The sequence below is a fragment of the Cololabis saira genome, chromosome 18 (genome assembly GCF_033807715.1).
Source record: "Cololabis saira isolate AMF1-May2022 chromosome 18, fColSai1.1, whole genome shotgun sequence".
NCBI classification, from domain to species: Eukaryota; Metazoa; Chordata; class Actinopteri; order Beloniformes; family Belonidae; genus Cololabis; species Cololabis saira.
The window spans coordinates 28,761,750-28,777,400 of NC_084604.1; the positions used below are offsets into that span (position 1 = coordinate 28,761,750).

The window sequence follows — 15,651 nt, forward strand, 5'->3', positions numbered from 1 at the left end:
TGTGCTTTGGAACATTGTCATGTTGCATATTGGAATATTCTGGTATGTGGTCAACACCTGCAAGGTGCCCAGGTCCTGGGACTTCAAACCATCTCCAAATCAACAGCCCTCAACCTCTGCACTTGACAGTGGGTTTCAGTTGTTCCTGCTGAAATAGTTGTTTGCCTTTGGCCTAACATGGCAGTGAGCATTAAAACCAAATAAGCCCACTCTTCTGACCATAGAGGTCATTATTCCAGAAGTCTTGTTGTTTGTTCTGATGCAGTTTTGAGCACCTTAATTGTACTTCCATGTTTTTTTGTAGACAGAAGAGATTTTCTCCTGGCAACCCTTTCAAATGAACCATATTTGTTCAGAATGCTTCTGATTCTGATTTCATAGAATCTTTTTTCTTTTTTTTCTTCCTTTTTCCTTTCCTTTTTAATCTTGAAATTTAGATTTTTTTCTCAACATTTCGACTTTTTTCTCGAGATTGTACTTCAACATTAATCTCGACATTTTGACTTTTTTCTCGAAATTTAGATTTTTTTCTCGAAATTTTGACTTTTTTTCGACATTTTGACTTTTTCTCAACATTTCGACTTTTTTTATAAAGATTGTACAAGATCTGCCCCCATTTATAACTAATATAGATACATGCAGCATGTGTTGCCTTCATTCTAGGGCTTATACAAGACTTCATTTTTTGCGGCTCCAGACATATTAGTTTTTTGTGTTTTTGGTCCAATATGGCTCTTTCAACATTTTGGGTTGCCGACCCCTGATCTAGTTCATCAGGAGCTGAGGACTAGCAGTACCAGTTATCCTTTAGAAGAAGACGTGGGGTACATGTGATGTTGTTCTTTTGGGATATTCAATGACTTTGAAGAGGCATCGTTTATCACTCCCAGTCTACTGTCACTACTTCCAGGTTGTCTTTTTGGACAACTGTGTATCTTTATGGCAATATGCCACACTTTAATAACATTGAAACTCACTCACAGAACTGCAGTGGACAGCAAGGAAAAAGCAACTAAGGGATTTAAAAAGACAATGTCGAACAACAAAATGAGAGAGTGAGAAAGTCAGAAACAGGACAAAGAGTAACTCTTGGACAGTGTTGTATAACTCCAGATCTATGCTTATGCCTACATTGTCTGCATAAGCATGCTTATTTATGCCCTCGGAGCTACAAACTGGAAGCTTTTTATGTGCTGCTTTCAATAATTACTGACAAGATAAAAAAAAAAGTTACATATTGTTGTTCATGTGAAGTTGTATTTGCCTAATACTATGAGTCGTAACAATCACTAAGAGAAAGGATACTGACTTTTGCTGTACTGTATGTGTATGATTGTATCTTAATTTTGCTTCAGTTTACTTTCATCTTTATAAAATTGTCTGGACTGACTTGTATACAGCTTCCAAATATTACAAAAAAAAGTGTGGAAGAAAAGAAAATCATATATTAAAATAAAAATAGGAATAATAATGACACAAATGTTGGCCTTGTTCTAGTTCTCTGTTGGATCTGGATCCACTGTCGTCCTCCGGCCCCTCAGCACCGTCAGCTGCCCCGACATCCTGGGGAGGTAAGTTGCTCCTTCCAGTTGCACCAGAGGCCAGATCATCTCAAGGTGACAGCAACTGGCAGGTAAACAACGAATACACCTGCCAAACCAAACATCTCCATATGAGAGTCAACTGATGTACATTTTGAAGACTTTAAATAATGAAGTGCTATGGCTCCTGATACAGAAACATAGACTATCATTTATATAGAAATATCTATTTCCTTTTTTTCCCATTTTCTGCCTCCATAGATCTTCTTGGATCAGGTGAGTAAAACTTATCTCTTCACTACGCCTGTAGACTCTGGTCCTGAGTAGTCCAAAGTAAAGCTCCCCAGCTCTCTTTCTTAATGATCCTATATTATGCTTTTCTTTACTTTCAAAATGTAAAAAATTCACTTTTTTTTGTAATAAACACAGCTTTCAGGTTGTGATTTTAAGAGATTCTTAACTTATTAAGCAGTAAATAAAATGTTTCGAATGAGGACTCATACCAAGGGCTTCATGTGATTATTTTAATTGTCAAAACGACTCTCTGCTCATGCAAGAAACATTTGCATATTGCAGATTAGTCCTTCAAACTCCAAGCACAGATGGACGCAGCCCGTGCATCTATCCCCACTAGGTTCAGCCCCGCTCCGTTTAGATGCATCCAATTCAAAAAGAAAGAGTCTCCCACTATCTCTGTCATGGTAACGCATGGCTAGCAGTAACATGTCTGATTAGTTTAGGAAGGTAACCAATAACAGCAGAGTGAGCAGGGAGCAGTGGGAGTATGCCAATCAAAGTATAATGGCTCTATTGCGGTGTGTGATAAATATGAATCCCGATCAAAATAGCATAATATGGGATCTTTAACAAACATAAAAAAAAACAACTCAAAATGACCTCAAACCAATGTGAGTTTTTGCATTCAAATTAAATGTAAAAGTAGACTAGAGAGTGATCCATGTCACAAGGTACTGTACCTCCCCTTTTTGTCTCCTAAAGTTTTTCTCTTTAGTCTGAGTACTTTCTTTGTTTTTCTCTGCTCCCTCTCCCCCTCCCACCACATCCTCCATTGTCTGTTTCTGGTTTATAATGGGGGCAATTTTTTTGTTGGTTGTTTCTTATTTATTGGTTATGATCGGCTGCTGTTGGATCTTTTTTGCAACTTTGATTTATTTCAAATGTATATTATGTTTTTGTCCATCAATTCAAATCATCAAAATGGTTCTTATTTGGTTGGATCATTCTTTTGGCTTTTTAAAAATATATATTTCTTTGTAATTCTCTGTCACATCGGTGACTTCTCTGGCTATTTTGGTTGTTGCCTTTGGTTTATTTTGCTGACCTTGTTTGGGGATTCCAAACACCCCCATTGGCAGAAATGGGCGATTCCTTGCTATCTGACCCCACCCTCACCGCAGAGCCCGCCCCCTCCTCTGCAGCAGCAGCGCCCGCTCCTGCAGCCGCTGAACCCGGAGTCCCTCTAGCTCCTCCTACTAGCACAGCAGCTGCTACTTCCCCTGGCACCACCAATATGGATCTGTTGGGAGGTCAGTGGGCTTCCAGAAAATTCTCTATGAAGGAATTACTCTGAGAAGCTCAACCCGAAAACCCATCACACGACATGATTGCTCAAGCAACTGCATGTTCCAACACATACAGTATGGAGACACAACCATCTAATTTATTCTTTAGTTGAAAAGTTAGAGATTGATAACTACAGCACACACGATTCTCACAGGAAATGAACATTAAATCTAAATAACACCAGCTGCTTTTCCACTGAAGAAATCTTGCTGGAGCAAGTTGATGCCATACAGGAATCCCTCCATAATAAGTCTTATAAAAAGGCCTTTTGGTTTCCATAATGAATCACTGGAATCCCAGGGTGACACTATGTTTGCAAAAGCAACATTGATAGCAACCATAGTTCTGAAATCACTAATAAACAACACTGATGAAGGGAGAAAAGACTGTTTCTGGTTCGCTGTTTGTTGTCTGGAACTTGTCATTCTTTAAATTAATTGCGACAACCTAATGCCATAACTTTTTAATCTTTGCTTTGACAAAAATATGTTGCATTCAAAAAGGTCATAGGAAACATGTCAGTCGAATACAAGAGAGCAGCTCATTTTTTCCAATATTTGCAACAGTTTCCTGGGACAGATTTGCTCACAGACTTGAGCCCCCAGACAGAAACTATTATGAAGTGTGATGTTTCACTTCAAGATCATTTCCTGTCTGTGTATGGTGAAAACCATTTGCTGCACTCTCCAAAGAATACAGGATTCATTATACACAAGCAGTGCATCTTCTCACCTGAAGTCTTTTTCTGAAACTAAATTAGCTTTTAAAGGAGCATGAGGCAGGATTGAGGCAGGATTTATGAAAAAAATTTGTATACGTTTTAAGTTTTCTAGTAATAATGTCAGATGAAGCGTTCCAAACCCAAAAGAATGAGCCCTCTAGTGTATCTCTCCGTTGCCTTGAACAGGCTGTGTGCTGCAAAATGTGCTGCAATTCTGGGCCCGATTTTCCTGCGCTGTCCTGCGGATGTGACGTCAAATGACGCTGCATGTGCGTTCTCCCCGTTCTCCCGTGCCGGCTTTGCTGTTGGCTGCAGTACCCCCCATTGGCCGTTGTGGCGAAGGGTGGCGCTAATGAGTCTCATGCTCCTTTAAATCAAAAACATTTCTTTTTTGGGGGTCTTTCTGTGACTTAGCTGCACAATTTTGCAAGATCTGGCAACACAGAGGTGTCTTTGTAATAGAAAGTTTAAATGAATTGTGCAACTATTTACTAAGTGCAGGTAAATTCCAACTTCATGTAGTTCAAACAAACACAAAGGGTCAACTTGCCAACTTGCAAGTTCCTGCAGAGATTATCAAGTTGGGATTTCAAAGGTGTCATTTGAAATAAAAGCGTCTATATCGAAATTAACTATTATACAAAGGACATGTTAATACAAAATATAATAATGAACTGACATCTTATAATCACTATAAAGATATTTCAAGGTACAAGAGGTAAAATCTAATTTTCTTTCTTAACTTCACTCATATGCAGACTATAATGCTTCAAATACACTCTAAATACCCTGTAAACTTACCATTCGGCTGGTATAGAAACACACTTTTACACTCATTCTTCACTTATGCCTTGTTTGATAGCCAGACATGCTTTTCTTTGACCTCGGTGAAAAGCAGTTCTATCAAACCCCGTGTGGCTGTAGCTACAGATGGCAGCTGGGATATTTGTAGATTGTTGGCTTATTCTGCTTGTTGCAGTAGATGAATCCTTGCTGTACTGCCTCCTGTCTGTATACCCATTTGTCTCATCTGTCAGTCATTGATGTCACATAAAAATGCTAAAATAGTGCTTTACAAGGGCTGATTCATGTTTTCCACCTAAATGCTTTAATCTTCCCTTGGTTTTCTTGAGATTCTCTTACCTCCTTGCATTTCTTGACTTCTTTCTTTTCTATTTTCCTCTTTATACCTTCATCTTTTGGCGTTTCTGCCCTTGGGTTTGCGTGAACTTCAGATGCCTTTGCAACACCTGCCCCTGCCGCCGAGGCCTCTGTCGCTGCAGCGGAGGGTGGGGCTGCTGCCACGTCCACCCCTGCCGCCAACGCCGGAGCCGGTGGGTGACTGAAAAATCTGTGTGCGTGTCCGCTTGTGTGAGTGAGTGTAGATTTGTTAATGTCAGTTGCACCGCATCAATCAGAAGTTTGAGACAAGTTTGGGAAAATCTGTTAAAGTCACACTGCAGTGCAGTAGGTATCAAAAAATTCATTTGCTTCGATAAAATCTGAAGGCTTTGTTCAACTCTGGTCAGGAAAAAAAATCCCCTTAGACATGACCACTTCCACTTATTTTCTGGAGAGTAGAGTTCAAATGCTTTATAGGCCCAATGTGACACCACTTTGTTCTGCGTATTTGCCTTATGATGCATTGAGGCAGATTTATTAGCGCCTTACGCCTGGCAATAATCATATTTTGGCATTAAGAGTGACCTTTTTAGTATCTATTCAAGCATAGTGAGAAGTTTAGCGCCTCAACAGGCTTGGAAAGTGATCGTTGCGCTTGGACATTCTGCATCTGTAATTATGGCACTTCTTCCTTCCAAAACATTGTGGGAGATGATAATGTAAATAATTTACCGCAGACTGATTTCTTGCGCTTTGTAATCACTGTCAGGCGCACCATTATATACTGCTGGTAAAAATAAGTTTTATATTTTGAGTATGATGAAGGTTATTGTGAGGTCCAAGGGGGATGAACTGGTGTGGCAAAACACTTGTGGGAGAAAAGAACACGAGAAGAGAGAGATTCTCCACTTGTTTAAATTTATTAGAAATGCAAGGAGAAGACATCAAAACACGCTGACTGCCAAGGCACCAAGTTTCCAATTGACTGGAGGAAATCTACATTTAATTGGAACCTCAGTGAGATGCAACCCGCTGCTCTGAATGTTTTTGGAGCTCATCATATTTTGTTCTTGGTTTTATTTAAGATTGGTTATTGGTTATTATTACTAGTTAAATTATGGTCAGCCATAATTTTGCACTTGTGTTGTTCCTGAATGCAGTACTATATCATGAACTAGAAGGTTTACAATCACATGCAGTTATTTGTTGTTTTTGCCATGGACGTTTATTAGGAGGACAGCTTCCAGCTGGGCAGCATGATGTCATGGCCTAGCAAAAGTGTTAAGATATATGTGGACACCATGTTCATGTTAAAAGAATGTTGAGAATACACCGACTAAGGGGTGGTCCGTTTTGTAATTGCAGCTTGGTTTGGAGTGCTGTTTCCAATTCCTGATTAGTAGTTGTGTTCACTAAATACCCACCCCTGCCTCTTATGGAAGTCTCACAGAAATGCAACCAATCCGATGGCACTTAAGGGAACAACATCTCCTTTGAGGAAATAATGTTACTTGGGATATTTTCCTTTATCGTTCTGAATTTGTTACAAAGTGTTTTGAGACAGAAGTTTATTTAGAAAAGTACATCTGTTTTTTTATCTGAAAGAACTAAAATATGTCACTTGAACAGGTAATCAGCTTCATGTTCATTATGCCTTTGTTCCTACAAGATACAAACACCAGCTGTGCTGTTGAAAAAACGTAGATGCAGCTGTGTTTAAATCACAAGCATCATTTTTTAATCACATTTACTCATTTTTTTGGGGACGATAAATCTCTCCAGTTATCTCCCCCTGAGTATAAGGTGGAAGGACCAAAAACAGAAGGCTAGTAACAGATTATGATTTGACTTATAGTACACTTTGTCACCGCCTGAACCCTGCACATTGTAAAAAGACACTGAAGTTAAAGCAGACTCTTGACCAAGCGCTCTTTTGCAAAGCTGGACATGAGACATGTGCAACACACATGGGACAATTTAAGCTTCTGGGTATTTCAACAGCAAGGCTTTGGATAGAAAGTTTGCCAAACATCTCCCACTGGCCCGACACTCGATTGATCACTAAAACAGGACACGTGGCTTCTGCTCCACTTTGAAACTAGTGACTTTATGAGCTGCCAAACTGTGAATATTTTGTTTCACATTGCTAGAGTTGCTTTCGATGGAAAGTTGTGCAAAGATACAGTTTTACAGTAACAGTACAGTAACAAACCTTAAAACAACATGCATATATGGATGTGTATTATATGTGCTTTTGTATGGAAGAACGATTGCTACCATTGCTACAATCAAAGACTCTGGCTCGTCTCCTGCATTTTGAAACAGTAGAAAATCTGTGAACACATTTTGATGGCGACAATTATCTTTGTGCAGCCACCAGCTTTTGCAGTTTTGCCATGGTTTGTTCCTGTTTCCTGCTCTTTTATTTTTCTATCAGATTGTGATATTGACTATAACTAACAGCAGAATATTTAAGTTAAGCATGTTCTCTCTTTCCATGATTCCCCTGGGGTGCTGTTTTTACTCCTCTCTCCTACTTTCATGTCCATTTAGATGTTTTCATCATCCTTACATGAAACCTGCTTCATCCTTAATATGGAAACATTTCAGGAATTAAAACTACAGTAGGAAAAACGGAATTGTACGACAGAGTATTAGGGCCAAACTAAGACAAAAAAAATGGAAATTACGAGAATAAAGTCATAATATTACGAGAATAAAGTCGTAATATTAAATATATTATATATAAATATAACTTCACAAGATGCTCAATATTCCTCATTTTAACACAGGGACAAGACTGCTCTTCTTAGAGTTCTCATGAATTATATTATCATAATATTACGACTTTATTCTCATAAATTACGACTTTATTCTCGTAATGTTATGACTTTATTCTCGTAATGTTACGACTTTATTCTCGTAATATTACGACTTTATTCTCATAATATTACGACTTTATTCTATTACGACTTTATTCTCGCAACATTATGACTTTATTCTCATTACTTTATTCTCGTAATTTCCATTTTTTTTTTTGTCTTAGTTTAGTCCTAATACTCCGTCGTAGAATTGTGAATTAACCTCAGAAATATTGTGGAAAACTGAAGCAGTTTCTGCAGTTTTCAGCAGGTGCCTCTGTCTTTTTCTGTTTTTTTGAGTAACCCGACTTACTGAGTAATGAGGCCATCAGGCTTCTTGAGGATAATATTCAGATATATAAGAATTTAAGCTTGTGAAACCCTTGGAAGCTGTTACTCAGTACTGACTCAAAGTCACCTGTTTTGTGTTGAAGTCATTGTCTAACACTCCCCTCCCTCTCCATGTCTTATATTTCTTTCTCATCCCAACCCCACTCTTACCAAAAGACCCTTTCGCTCCGTCGGACAGTAGTGCCAACCCAGTGTCTTCAGGTCTAGATCTCTTCGGCATGATGACAGTGGAGAATAATAGTTCGCTGGATGCCTGTTTTAGTTCTGTGATGCCTCAGCCCTCCCCCTCCCCTTCCCCCTCACCGCTCTTGACCTCCACATCCAGCACCATCACCACCACAGCGACCATCTCAGCCTCAAACACCACCAGCCCCGCGACTGACCTTTTCAGCGGTAAACATTAGAGATGTGTGTGGTTCAGAATTCATCTCATTGTCTTTCTGCACTAGATTTGCAACTTCCCGGCTCACGGGTCTGATGTTGCTTGTCATCATCTGTCTCCTACTCTCCCCTGTTTTAATATCTATTGTGCACATATCTGCAACTTTGGTGTGTTTGAGCGTCTTAAAGGGTTTGTGCATTTTATCAGTCCTCTTTTTTGGGTGCGCATGTGTTCGTAGATATGTTTGACTCCATGCCAGACTCGAGCTTCTCCAAAGTGGAACCCCCTCCCAGTGCTGATTTGTTTTCAGCAGGTACCCTTTTTGCAGTCAGTCTGTCGTCTTGCGTGCGCTCTTATTTTCCTGTTCAGTCTTGCCGTGCCTGCCTCTCAGCTTTGTCCTTGGCTTTGATCGGGGAACAGAAAAAGCAGATGAGATTGCTCTATTACAGATCAGCTAAAAGCTATTGAGCAGTCTCAAGCGCCAACTAAGTGAATCCTCCTCTTCGCTTTCCAGCATGCACTGCACGCACCGCAGTTGTAACTGATGCTGCATCATTATGAATCACAATGAAAAGTTTGTGCTTTTTATTATTCAAGTGTCACTTGGTATCTAAACATCATCTCCATTACCTCCTCCAGCGGATGTGTTCAGCTCCCCTGCCCCCATCCTCTCCTCAGCCCCCCCACCCAAAATTGACACAGGAGCCATCTTGAACCTCTTTGGTGGTGGGTAACCTGTGTGACTGCCTGCCTTCCCTTTGTATCTCTGGTTCATGAAAACGTCATCAAAGAAGAGAGGAGTGTAAAATGGAACAAAATAATTTTTATCCTGAGATCATCACTATTTTGCTTTAACGTCACGGATACAGGGTTTGGTGTGCTATTATGTGCAGACTGCTTTTTTGGCTCTTTGTGGAAGTGTTTTTGGAAGGAAGCTTGGTCATGTTGAAATAGAAAATAAATATCCCACCCAAGTGTCTCATTATTAACTTTTTCCTTGTCTTAACTTGTTTATGTTGATAATTGTTACATTACTCCTATGGGCCCAAAAAAGCTTGGTGATATGAGTCCATTTAGAAAATGTCAGGAAAGCATCTACCGGTATTTAAAGGTTGACTTGAAAATATTAAAAACGTAAAAATTAAAACTCATAAGGATGTGTGAATGTATGTGTCTAAGTGTGTATTTTCAAATAAAAGATTATTTTCACTGAAACATAACTGGGAAAAAAAAATGCTTGATTGTCGTAGTTTTCAGCTTCATTTCTAACTCTTTGTTTTGTCTGGAATCACTAGTGTTGAAGGCCAAGGCTGATTGTTACCCTTCTCTGCCCTTATGCTGCGATGGAAATGGCTCACCCTGTTCTGTCATGACATGGGACGGCTCCGGTCATGTTTTGGTTAAACTCCCACAGAGTCCACGGGAGGGGACGCCCCAGCTGCAGCTGCTCCCGCTGCTGCTCCTGCTGCACCCGGTGCTGAGCTGATGTCAGGTAAATCCTCATGTGTGTGAAGTGCCAGACCGCATGTGCTGTAGAGGGCAAACATTTCACTGACGTACCTCCATTTACCTCACAGAGCTTTGTTTAAAGTTACAAAAGGGTTAAAAAAGGGTCTATTTGTTTCTGAACATTTGATTAAGGCTTGTAAAAAAGTTTAGTAAAGGTATAGATTACACCTAGATGTTGATTTAATATTGAAACTTTTTATTCAACAACATGATCAAACCGCCACTTTAGCTTCATTACACTACTATCTGCCGAAGATGGGTAGAAATAAATTTTACATGTATTTATTGATTTCTATAAAGGTAGGGTAAGCAATTCAACACTATTTCTACCCCAGGAAACGTTTTGTAATCTTTAGTTAATATGTCCTCCCGATAAGCTAGATCCATCTTGTGAGTACACTATCAAAACAAAGAAAACAGTCTCCATATACACCTCTACCTTTGGGAACTGTATGAGTATGGGCAGACTTCCTAACCAGTAAAGAACGTTACTTTAATCAATCACTGACAGGGGGGAGGATTCGCACTCATGATGAGGTGTATTTTCTGGAAAGGGAAGCGAGCGCTCTACAATTTCTTTCTCAAATATCAGACTTCAAGTCATCCAGAAATCACTTACCTTACCTTTAAATAGAAAGCATGCAATAATAATAGTTTCCATTTTGAATGGTCATTAGCAGAGTTTGTGTTAAACATTTTCAGGTTTTCATGCATATTGACATCATGAAAAATAAAATCCATGTATAAACAAGAGAAACTTGGCCTTTGATGGTGCTAAAATATACACATAATGTTGAAATGTGCCTATGTGTGCTGTATCTACTGATGGAGCCCTTACTTTCTGGAAATTAACTAATTTGTGTTCATTTTCACAAACAAGTCCATCCCATATTCAAAATGAATTTGTCTATTTGTTGTTTAAGTTGCACAGCACGCTAAGTGTACAGCAAGATTTGGCTGAAAAACAATAACTTTTAAAAATAAACTTTTTAATTCAGGCTTCCTTTGATGGTTTTCTAAAATATTGGGTCTAGTTTAATTGCTAGACTCTGGCAGGACATCAGAGGAAATATGTCTGACCTCCTCTCTTTAACTGCAGCAGACACCACGCAGCACTTCAACAGTTCGACAACAAGTTTTTCAAAGAATATCAGTACCTGAAAGTTTGCATTCACCTGTAACCTGTTGCTAAAAAAGGCTAGGTTTAGGGGGCTTTTCCTGTAAATGATTGTTCAGAGGCCCATAGGCTCACAACAGGTCTAGGTCTGTGACGGTCACAGTGCAACTTGCAGGTTAGAAACTCTAGCATTCATACAGTACATGAAACAGATCAGTAACTTTTTAAGTTCAGACTTCCAGAACATTTCACGTTTATATTGTTTATATTCTAACTTGGAAGATGCACTTTAACCTCATTGACTGCATGATTTGAGTAATGTGGTGTTGATACTATTCTTTTATATCTCTGCTGTGGTGTTTTCATGTCTGATTGGTTATTTCTCTGCAAAGCCATTATCAGTGACCATTTCTATGAACTTTGGTAATAGTTGATGAAATGGTCTGCTGTTATCAGTTCATTTGATTCTTCTCACCTGAACTTAAAAACTTCAAACTGCAGTTCATGTTTTTGCATAAAAAAACATGACAACATTTGTTGATGCTTGCTTTCTGATTCAGTGTCAGTAAATCAGTGAGTTTGATATGCTCATGCAGACATCATCATTGAATCGCCTCATCTGAGTACAACTGCTAGGGTTATTTGTGTTTGGGTGCTTACTTCAGTTACTTTCCTGCCGTTTACTGCTATGCATCTGCTAACGGCAGTGTCTGTTACCATGGCAACACAGTCTCTGTTCTGGTTCCTGGTCATCTTGTTTTGCGCCAGCAGCCCCATGTTATTAATGCTCTGCAATATGACTTCTTTAAGGCGTAACTCTTTCTCTTTTCCTCACTTTCTGTTCAAGCAGTAACCCTCTGTTGACCTCTTTGTCACCAACCCATTTGAAACTTCATTGCTTTTTCTTTCTTTCTTTTTTGTCTCCCTGGGGTTTGTGCTTTTTGCTATCTTTTCCTTCTCTCTTTCGATTCTCAATGCTCTCTGTCCCCATCTGGCTCTTGGGCTGGCTCATTTCTTGCTTCCTGCCATTTGATTGGGTGAGTTTCCTTGCTCTTCAACACGCTAATTTCCCACAGTGCACTGCATTGCAGTGTTGCAGCCCAGACTCAGCTGCAACCCCCCCAACCCCTCCCCCCAATGCTTGATGGTTATAAAAAGTGTCTGTGTGAAGTAACAGTATTATTTAGTGTTTCTTTAGCATGCGAGCTGCTCTCTTTGTAGATGCAACGTTTTTCCCCTCGTCAGAATTTATGCTGCAAACTCAAATATGCAATAAAGTATTTCAAACAATGAATTATTCCCATTATATACTGAAGTTGTTTCTTGACACTTTTAATATTATAGTCACTATGTGGTACAATAAAGTCTATAATGTTCCCATCTACTTATTTTAAAGATGTAAAGATTTAGTTTTCTACTGTCATGCTGTGAACTACCATCAGAGATGTCACCTATAACAAAAATGAGATTTTCTTAAGCTTCTGCACAAAATAAACAATAGATAATCAAACATTATTTGATTACCTATTGTCAAACTGTCATTTGACTGTTTGATATCGATGATACCTCCTCTGCACATCCTGGCAAATTCCAATACTTTCCCCATCCCTCTGTTGTCATGGAGACATCCAATGGTTGTCATGGTAATCCAAGAAGTAGGGAGGCTTGCTATTTAGTTATGGTAGAGTGTGAGGATAGCTCACACTGAAGGATGCTAACATCTCCCACCCTTTCCACCTTCCCCTCCCCTTCCCTCCCCCCAACACCTTCTCCTGTGCTTTCCCTGCTTTAGTATTTGATGGCCTAGGAGATGTAATGAAGCCCACTGTCACCCCTCAGGCGGGGGATGTTGACGCCTCCATGGCTAACATGGCAAGTAGTAAGTAGTCATTTAGATTCATCTAGATGAGCCAGATTTGAAAGAATTGCTTGACATTTTGAAGAAAAAAAAATGCTTCCACTTTCTGATGAAGTGCAAGATCCACAATGCCACTCACTGTTTCAATAAATTTGAAACTACTATCTGAATCTGATAAGTTAAACATCATAACTCTGAAAGACGCACATGAAAAGGACATGTAGATAACATAAATATGAAGCATAAAATAATGAGTTGGAATAAGGTCAAAGTTTTAGGGGTCATGTAGTCTGTTTATTTTGATATACAAAATATGGATAAAAAAAAGTTGTATCAAAATCAGAACTGTAATATAACAATATATACAAACAGTTACATTTAGTGCAACTCTTTTCAGTACTAGAAAATACATTAATAAAACTGATAAAATATAGATTGATATGTAGCCTACCTGTAAAAACAAAAAAGCAGCTAATTTAAAATATATTATACAATATATTGTATAATATTGCTTTATAAAGGTAAAGCATGTGGAAGCAGGAAATGTGTAAATATTTGTGCAGTTTAATAAAAGGTCAAATATTATTTAAGTGGAGCTCATATACTATTTTACTTAGTTAGAAACTGTAAACAGCATAGCACTATGTGCAGGACAGAGCTCTTAAATCTTACATGCACAGTGTGCATGTGCATACTAATTCATCTGAGCGACCACGTTGCAAGATTTTACTTTTAATTGATTCTTAATTCCAAGCAAATTGAACACATTTTTCTTTGTTATTCGTCTAATGTATCCTGTTTTTCATAGAGATCCTCCTTCAATGAAAAACGCCACGTCAAAAAGATGACTACCATGATGCATGAAGCATCAATTTTCTGATTGTTTTGAATGCATCATCCAATTACTTACAGTGTACTCTGTAGCCTACTGCCATTATGAGTGGAGGACCAGAGGATCAGAAATAAGACACTTGTAGGCAAGGAAACTCATGTTACTTAAAAAAACTAAACAAAAGAAACAAAAAACAACCCCCCGAAACGATACAATATACACTCATACACACAAGTGTGAACAATCTTTTCCAGACAAAAAAAATGTCAACACTTAACTGACACTTAAAGACCACACAAGGAACGACACTTTACTACTACAACTGTCATTTAGCAGATGTTTTTTTCCAAAGCTACTTACATCTGAGAGAACACAAGCAAGAAGTCAAATAGGAGGGTACTTTCAAAATAAAACAGGAAATTAAGCTAAATGCAAACAGCAGTTGAAAGCCTCAATGTTATTACTTCTGTGACAGAAAAGAAAGCAAGCCATTCTTTAAAATGTCAAACAAATGTTGACCCTGTCTTGTAACTCCTTGCAGTAAATTTCAGACTGTGCTCATAATAATGCAAAGGTAAAACATGATTTTGCAGTATCTCTCTCTTCCTCTCTCTCTCTCTCTCTCTCGCTGACGAAGACCTCACAATGGGAACGCCAGCGGCCCCTCAGGTAGCTCCCCCCAGTTGGGGTGCTCCCATGGTAAATGTTGTCTGTGTCTTATAGAGTGGAGTGGAGCCGCATGACGTGCAGGGCACACCTGTAGCAGCAACCTCAAAGCATTGTCTTCATCTGGCTCTCCGGGTTCCAGCTGTAAACACTTTGATAAGAAACTGAGAGGATTTGGTTATGAGACTTACAGAGAAACAAGCTGTAATATTATAGCAAGTTCAGAAAACATAAGATCAAGTTTCAGTTAGATGTGTAATAATACTCATTGCACATGCAAAGTCATACAAATTTAGGCTTAACTTTCAGTGTGGTTCAGAAGAATTGTTCTATATCTGGAATATCTACTGAAGCGGGATGATGTGGCAATGATGCTGCTAAATTAAGCAGCTGTTGCTCGGAAACTAGTTACATTTCTTAGAGAAATGCATTTATTTTCTTTTTAACCTGATTAGCCAAGATTAGCCAAGTCATTTTTTTAGCTAAACACCTTCACTGACACACTGGCATTTTTGACAAAAAAACTTATTTCTGAAGGGTACAATCTTCCCCTGCCTAGACTGTTAATATTTTTGCATGTGTCAGTAAAGGATATGTCCTTATACTTTACATTACTTTTGGTTTGGTTTTTCATTGTGGCATGACTTCATTCCCTGTGTGTGGTGTATTGTTGTCTCTGTCTTTGACATTACTTTTGTGGGTTACTTGACAACATGTTTGTTTTACAGCGTCTGTGTCTGTGTTATATGTAGTCCAGTAACATCCCAACTCCTCCTCTCCATTCCCTCCCCTCCACACCTTTAGACCATACCCATGGGTGTCGCTCCTTTTATGGGGAATCACCCCAGCTTCACCATGGTAAGATGACCACCCCAGTCCATCCCAGTAATGTTCAGTCTGGACATTATTGGATATCAATGGACAATGAGCCCCTTAGGTGTCCCTCAAACGTCAATCAGGTGGCAGACAATTTTGTCTTACTGTCTTTATCCTTTCATTTTTTTTTTTTCTCTGTGAAAAGGTTGGGGCACCAGTGGCTGGAGCACCCATGATGCCCATGGCCAGGCCGGGCTTCCCTGCCCCCGGAGTGACACCGGGAGCACCGGT

General features: G+C 39.1%; 1 protein-coding gene across 1 annotated transcript in view; it reads left to right on the top strand.

Moving 5' to 3' along the window:
- The window catches only part of LOC133418602 (clathrin coat assembly protein AP180-like), a 35,684-nt gene that overhangs the window by 17,229 nt on the left and 2,804 nt on the right, over positions 1–15,651 (top strand). Inside the window, exons 14-22 of the mRNA XM_061707373.1 lie at positions 1,498–1,571; positions 1,803–1,817; positions 5,082–5,180; positions 8,337–8,573; positions 9,202–9,288; positions 9,977–10,054; positions 12,981–13,067; positions 14,516–14,577; positions 15,566–15,649. Coding sequence (XP_061563357.1) covers positions 1,498–1,571; positions 1,803–1,817; positions 5,082–5,180; positions 8,337–8,573; positions 9,202–9,288; positions 9,977–10,054; positions 12,981–13,067; positions 14,516–14,577; positions 15,566–15,649 — 823 coding nt within the window. The remainder of the gene's footprint in view (positions 1–1,497; positions 1,572–1,802; positions 1,818–5,081; positions 5,181–8,336; positions 8,574–9,201; positions 9,289–9,976; positions 10,055–12,980; positions 13,068–14,515; positions 14,578–15,565; positions 15,650–15,651) is intronic.